The sequence below is a fragment of the Nanorana parkeri genome, unplaced genomic scaffold (assembly GCF_000935625.1).
Source record: "Nanorana parkeri isolate BGI_ZX_2015 unplaced genomic scaffold, ASM93562v1 scaffold890, whole genome shotgun sequence".
Taxonomy (NCBI): Eukaryota; Metazoa; Chordata; class Amphibia; order Anura; family Dicroglossidae; genus Nanorana; species Nanorana parkeri.
In genome coordinates this window covers 829,583-836,964 of record NW_017307158.1, presented here as the reverse complement: position 1 = coordinate 836,964, position 7,382 = coordinate 829,583, and the positions used below count along the sequence as shown (strand labels likewise).

General features: G+C 45.8%; 2 protein-coding genes across 2 annotated transcripts in view; both read right to left on the bottom strand.

Annotated features, from left to right (window-relative positions):
* LOC108794728 (zona pellucida sperm-binding protein 3-like) overlaps nucleotides 1-1,845 on the bottom strand; it is a 12,128-nt gene extending 10,283 nt beyond the window's left edge. The window contains exons 1-2 of the mRNA XM_018565817.1: nucleotides 1,667-1,845; nucleotides 570-682 (exon numbers count right to left, since the gene is read on the bottom strand). Of these exons, the coding sequence (XP_018421319.1) occupies nucleotides 570-682; nucleotides 1,667-1,822 (269 nt within the window). The 5' untranslated portion in view covers nucleotides 1,823-1,845. The remainder of the gene's footprint in view (nucleotides 1-569; nucleotides 683-1,666) is intronic.
* A 5,201-nt stretch (nucleotides 1,846-7,046) lies between these two features.
* Nucleotides 7,047-7,382, bottom strand: part of LOC108794727 (zona pellucida sperm-binding protein 3-like) — a 6,348-nt gene continuing 6,012 nt past the window's right edge. Inside the window, exon 8 of the mRNA XM_018565816.1 lies at nucleotides 7,047-7,246. Coding sequence (XP_018421318.1) covers nucleotides 7,047-7,246 — 200 coding nt within the window. The remainder of the gene's footprint in view (nucleotides 7,247-7,382) is intronic.

Below are 7,382 nucleotides of genomic sequence, written 5' to 3'. Positions count from 1 at the left end.
GGGGGGCATTGTTCATCACTGCAGTAGGTGTGGGTTGTAGGCACAGGAGACAAGTCTACAGATAGTCAATAGTAAAGTGGAAAAGTACACCCAAAATCTTTGGACATGTGCCAAAGTGGGCTGCCAACACAACTCATACAATACACATCTGGCTTGTAGTGCACTGACTGCAACAGATTGTTATGGGCCATGTAAACCTTAGGGCACTGTGGTATGTGCCTCACGGTAACTCAATTCCCATTCACTGCTCCTCATAAGTGAATGGGCCACAAGTTTGTTAAAGACACGTTAGAACCTTTCTCAGGGGGTAGAGACAGCAAAAACCTGACTTCAGATCACTCACCTGAATTGAAAACCGCAAGTTTGAGTTGTCAGCAATCTATACCTACTTGGAGAGATTCTCACTGCCCTCTTGGGTCTACAGATAAGGGAAATATCTTGAATGGGCCAGATGGCAGAAAACCCTCACATGGGGGTTTCAACTGTTATCCCTACTCCATCCACATGTTCTTGGCTTTAGATATTAACCAGCAACTAGGACATGCATTGCACCCCTAGTGTAGACTCACCGGTAGTAGTAGCATATTATGGGGACCACAGCTGGGTTGGTTCTGATGATTGGAATGGAGGAGGTTGGGCTGTAGGTCAGATTGGTAGAGTAGATCACCCAATCTTGAGTCATCTGTGCAGAGAAGAAGATTAGAGGCACGTCATCCCTTACTCATGACACAACAATCATTGACTTACATTTCTGAAGAGACTAGTCACCAAGCTTTCATGCTGATAAGGATTCAGCTTTGATTGATTTTCACATCAGGCTGATTATCTTATGGCATTTTCTTTCACATGGTTTTATGTTCTTAGAGAGACCCCATCACAGCATAAAAATGCAGGCGAGAGCTTTGTTAAAGCAAGCAATTTAAATGCTTCTTTCCAGTATCAACTCCCACCATACACTACATAGCTCCCTCTTGCAGTGTCCAGTTAGTCTTTGCTGGCCCAGCTCCTCCACCTCTCTCCATAAAAAGGATTATGCAATTGCTGGCAGAGGAGCAGAGGGAAATACTAGCTCAGCCTGCTGAAAATCACATCCAAGACAGTCTCAGGGCGCTTAACTAAAAACAAAATATTCCTTGTACTGTATTGGGGAAAAAAAAAAAATCACAGGGTCTGCCATTGCATGCCCATTAAAAACCTTTGTTGCCTGGCAATGACCAAGTCAAATCACCAGCCCAAAACAAGCATGCAGAAAGTGAAGACAGAACGCCAGCTTTTTTAAAGAGACAGCACTCCCATTAAGCACTCAAGGCTTAAATCAATCATTGTAGTGGGGCTACCCCATGCATTACAATGGTTACATGCTCATATCATCTAGGGAGCAAAGACTACAGAGACACACCGAAGCCTTGGTCCCACCTGGCTGCTAGAGCAGTCCCTACAGCTTCTCTTCATACACAAGACAATGGGCAACCATGAAGAAAGTCCCAGTCCCATCAACAACAGCTATATTGTCTTTAAGACCACACTGCAGACTCTACTCTCCATTGTTGCTCTGACCAGTATAGACTAATGAAAGGGGACATCCATCTGTAGCTATGGGCATCACTGCATTTACTGGAATACAGACAACACAAGGTGAAATTTGAAGTGCAAGTTACACAATTACCTGCACAGTGTTTCCACAGTCCTGGAGGCTAATCTGGAAAATGACAGCATCAGTGCTTTGGGTGTTTGGCTGGCAGCGTTGGGGTCCCAGGCTCAGATCAGTGGGTTGCACCAGCTTTCCAGTTGCATAGAAATCCCTCTGGACATTTACCACCATACTGTCCTCCTCGCACTGGACACTGATAGTGGAGATCCCAGCCTGTGGCAACTGTCGGGGAATCCCACCAGTGTATCTACCAGATAAACCCCAATGAAGCCCACCTCTTGAAGCCCCAAGCACAGGCTCATTACCTCCCCAAGAAAGCCCTCTGGAACCCAATTGAGACAACCCCTGGCGAGGTGCAGCCCTCTGGTAGCTCCTCCACCAATCTGACTGGCGGCTATGTCTCCCTAAGGCACCATCTCCAGCACAGCCAAACCCTGGCCCATAAACCAGGGCCACCAGCAACACCCAACTGCAGCAGCTTCTCACCCCTAGACCCATCCTGACTGCAAGAGGAACAGCACAAGGAGGAAAGATAAGAGATCTACCTTTTATGCCCCTCCCAATAGCCACTAATACCCACCAGGTGGGGCAGATAATCACTACACCCAAATGGCTGGCTCATTCACCATTAGGGCTAATCTACAAGGCTGATATTCATTGCTGGTTGCTGAGAGCTATACAGACCAATTTTAGTAGTTCAATCCTGCTAGCAAAATCACTCGCAATCACTAGGAGCACTACTAGCATAATCTAGCATGGCTGCTCAATGTCCCAATCATTGGCCATTGGTAACCTTTGATTGCTATTATATACTACTAGTATAGCTTACACCAGGGGTAGTCAAACTCCGGCCCTCCAGCTGTGGTGAAACTACAAATCCCATGATGCATCTCTCTCCGGGAGTCATGTCTGTGGCTGTGAGAATCTTGCAATGCCTCATGGGATTTGTAGTTTCACAACAGCTGGAGGGCCAGAGTTTGGCTACCCCTGGCTTACACCATAGGCAGCTGTTTGTTTCAGGGTCCATTTACCTCTTTGGGGGTTCATTCATTTGAATGGGCTTCCTGATGCACCAAAATAAGCGAGGTGTACCTGCAAGATGCATTGAGGGTAACACTCAGAATGGCAACACGACAATGTGAATTTGGCCTCCTTGATCATTTGCTGGGCCCAGTGATTAATGGCTAGCAATGTCAATGGCAGGATTGGGTATCTGAAGTCTCCTGTGTAGCTCTAGGCTTAGGGCTCATTCACCTGTTCTGCTCCGATTGCAGAGCCCTTTGTGTTGTATACACTATGGGGTGCGCACCTATTCATGTCTATGAATGCAACAAAAGCACCTAACAAAAAAAAATGACCCTGTGTATTTTTTGGTCTGTGGATGCAAGTTGGGGTCTCATTGATGATGTACTCAGGCCATGACACTCATATGAACACATGCAACATGTAAATGGGCCCTCTGGGCTGCATTCACACTCTGCACGTGAACGTGCTTGCAGCATTGTGCATTTTTAACACAGGTAACAGCATTCATTGTCAAATATATCAAGCAGGGATGGTGGGAGCCCCTCATAATGGGCCCAGCAGGTGTGCAGACCCAGGAACTCAGCACAGGGATGGTGGGAACGTCTCATAATGGGCACAGCACTTGTACAGACCAGGGAACTTAGCACAGGGGTGTTGGGAGCACCTCATAGGGGCACAGCGGGTGTACAGACCCGGGAACTCAGCACAGGGATGGAGGGAGCCCCTCATAATGGGCACAGCAGGTGTAGAGACCCGGGAACTCAGCACAGAGATGGAGGGAGCTCCTCATAATGGGCACAGCAGGTGTACAGACCTGGGAACTCAGCACAGGGATGGTGGGGGCCCCTCATAATGGGCACAGCGGGTGTACAGACCCGGGAACTCAGCACAGGGATGGTGGGGGCCCCTCATAATGGGCACAGCGGGTGTACAGACCCGGGAACTCAGCACAGGGATAGTGGGAACCCCTCATGAGCACAGTCCCTGTGACACCCATGCAAGAACTGTGACTGCAGTTGTCACCAGAACAGAAAAGCATGGGCACTAATAACACAGACAGAAATTTCCCACTACGCTAATGTGTATTTGTCAGTGATCCTCTCTGGAGAGATTTCTCATTATTTCCTATCTTAACAGTAATCCACCTAAAAAAAGTGATATTTAATTATAGGTTGGTTCCTTACACCAAGTACAATAACGTCTCCAAAGGTAATTGGCCAAATGGCCAATTATGGATGTGGGAGTCCATCCCACATCCATACCTCCATAAATTGAGTAGTCTGGTGTGTGCAGACCAGTCAGCTGGCAAACTGCAGGTGGGGGCAAGCTTCTCAAAGTTGTGTATATGGGCCATGGGGAAAGTAATGCGAGGATTCTAGCTTGAAGAAAGCTTGAGGAACCTTAGAAGTGTGTGTGATAATCCCATGGCTGCTCCACATCCCTTAAGCTGGCCATAGAAAATGCGAAGTTCAGCCAGTTCTTGAACCATTATAAATTTGCACAGTGGTCTCCCGTCAGCACCCTTCCACCCAGCGTCCCTCGATCAGACGATTGAAGGGTCTGGTTGGAAAATCTCCAGCTGAACGCACCGTTCAGCTGGAGATTTTCCAGCCAACCAGCTGCTGGCCAGTTATAGAGTACACCAGACTATGCAAGATTTGCCTCCTGTGTGTCCAGCCAGATACATTTGGGTGAGTCTTCCTCCAGTGGTATTGCAGGGTGTGAAAACTTCAGCAGCACTGTTTTATTTGCCCAAAGTAAGCTTCTCTTCTCCAAATAAAGATCTTACTTTGATTAGCGAGTGGCAACAGGTGCAATTCCTTAAAGTGACATTAAACCCTCAGATTTTTTTTTAAACATAAACCAATAGTGTAATGTGTGCCTTACTGTAATCCATGGTTGTTTTCCTTCTCTTTGCTGCTCGTCCTTTTAAATATGTATCTCTTCTCATGCTTGGGGAGAACTTCCCTTTGCAGCTGAGTGCCTCTTCCTGTAGTGCTGGCTCAGGTTGTGAACCTTCACACAGACACCATGCATCCATTCCAGAGACAAGGCAGTCTGCTGCCGAACAAAAAGGTGGCAACTCTAAGCCTAGTATGCTCAGACAGCCCCTGGCTTTGCGTCTTGGTTACACAAACAGCAAGATCTCCCCCACCAGAATTCATGACTCCATGCTGGTTCCCCTTAGTGTGTTCCAGCTTGTACTGTTACAATTTCCTAGAATTATAGTAAGAGGATGAACCCAGAAGTGAGTCCCTTACCTTCTGAGCCATGTTTGAGTTGTAGCAGGCCCCATTCTCACAGGCAGTGACGGTAATATTGGTTATAGGCCACTTCTAAATACAAGTAATTTCTGTAAATGGTAGAACACCCATCCATTTACTTGTGTTCAGGAAGATTTACTGATCTGCATGCACTGGGGCAGATTAGATACTCTGGATGTGTTGAGGCATGTTGAGTAAGGAACATCTAACCTTTGCTGTGCAGACATTTGCTGCATGTAAAAGGAGTAAAAAAAAATTAAACTTGCAGATTTTGCACAGACATCCCCTGTGAATAAGGCCTGTACAGTGCAGCCACACTCTTATAATGGGGGACAGCATGTGTCCAGACAGTGGGCATGTGGGGGGGGGGGTTGAACCAACCAAACACTACCCAAATAATTTCTCTGATGAGTGGTCACCTATACAGGATGTGAAACCAAGCATTGTGTCACCACCAGTAGCACTGGTGTATTTTGACCCCAACCTTTGCAGCTTCTAGTGTTTGTACCCAAAGAATGAACTGCTTTTGGTGTTGAAGAGCACAACTTGAAGCCTATGGAGGGGACTATTCAATCTCAATTAAACCTCCCCCAGTTGCACCCAGCAGCATCCTCAGTATTGTTTTTTGCCAATCCTCTGTATGAAGAAAGGGAGGACCATACTGGGATGATGCAAGTCATAGGGACCCAGAACTATAAACGTGCTCTACCTCAGTCCAGTGTGCTGCACAGAACACCAGTGCTCAACCATGTCTCCTGCCTAGCCTCAATATGGAAGATCTAGAGTCATAACACACCCCAGCTTTGAGATAGCCAAGAGGGACACATTATGTATGCAGAGGACATAACCCTGTCTAACTAAACAGGGGGCTTAATAAGGGGGAGAGGGGGAAAACAAATCTTTTGCCTATAGAGTTTAGGAACAACTTGAATTAAAAGTTAGTTTGTGCTAAAACCCAAATACTTTAATGAATACCTGTTCAGACCAAAAAGGGACAATTGAAGAGGTTGGTTGTTCCAGAGGAGGGGCATTTTCTCCAAATAAGGAACAGTTGGGATCTATGGAACAGTTCCAGATCAGAAGGAGCCATCAAGTCCAGGCATTAGGGCATAAACCCAGTCATAACATACACGTTTCATATCTATAATTAAAGCCACATTGCCTAAAACATTTGCTATGGACTATAAATCAGTTTTATTTACATATTACATTTACCTTACACATGCTAAGGTTGTGGTTCATTTGTTCAGTAGAGTTCTTGTTTTTGGTTTAATTTGTTCCCTTTCTGCACAGTGGTGTAGGGGTTTGTGAATATATAACTGTCCCAGGGTGACAACACTGCATCTATAAAGCAGTGTTGTCATCCTTGGACAGGACAACAAATACCCACTCTCCCCGTAACTGAAGGGTTAGTAGCCCTCAAGAAATTGTTCCAGCTAACATAGGAATGCAGGTCAATAGTTTTTGCACCCAACTGATTACCTTAAACTAACTTCAATGGTTTTCAATGTTAAGCACCTCAGGTATTCAGCCCTTTGAAATAATTTCAAACTTTAGCGCCAATTTTAATAGAGCATTTAGAAGACAGTATTTAGATCACCTTGTGAAACTCTGAATTGGGCTCAAGGACAGTAATGAAAGCTTCAGATCATACCCCCACCTCAACAAACCTGACCTTTTAATAATAGCCAAGACCATGATTAGGGTTGCCACCTTTTCTTCAAGTGAAACGCGGACATTTTTTGGAGTGAAAGAGTCACTGCTTATTCATATGTAAATAGCGCCTCACACTCATATGTAAATATCACAGTTGAGCCTATTCTCAGTGGGGGGCCAGTAGCGCCTATGTTAATTTTGGTTGCCCCTTTCTGCCCAACATCTTTTGTCCGGGTTTCTGCTGCCATGAAACCCGAACACAGCATTCAAAACCCGAACTGTCCGGGTGAATCCTGGACAGGTGGCAACCCTACCCATGATGCATACATGTTCAGATTGCCCACTAAAAACATCCTATGGAGTACTGTAAGAGGTACATTATACCATCAATAAATAAGCAATAGACTAATTTGGAAATGAGGTTTTTATTTTCCCATGGCAAGCATACATTACTTTCTCAGAGACTTGCCAATGAACACAGCACATGCAAGGACAACAAGAAGACTTAGACATCCTATGGCCACCATCAACCAGAGCTCCACAGGAGCAGACTCTTCCTTTATCACAGCAAGCGCAACATCCCTTTGTTTTGGGCCAGTCACAAGCAGAGGTCCCAGAATGGTCACAGTTTCTCCCTCAATGTTGGGATCTGTAGAAGGAAAGCATAGGGAAGGGGGTCAGACAGATTTCCATACAATTCAGCTCTCAGCGAGGTTAGCTTTTACTCAAGTGTGCAGAAAGTTGTAATCCATCATAGACTTTAAAATCATTGCTTCAGCCAGTTG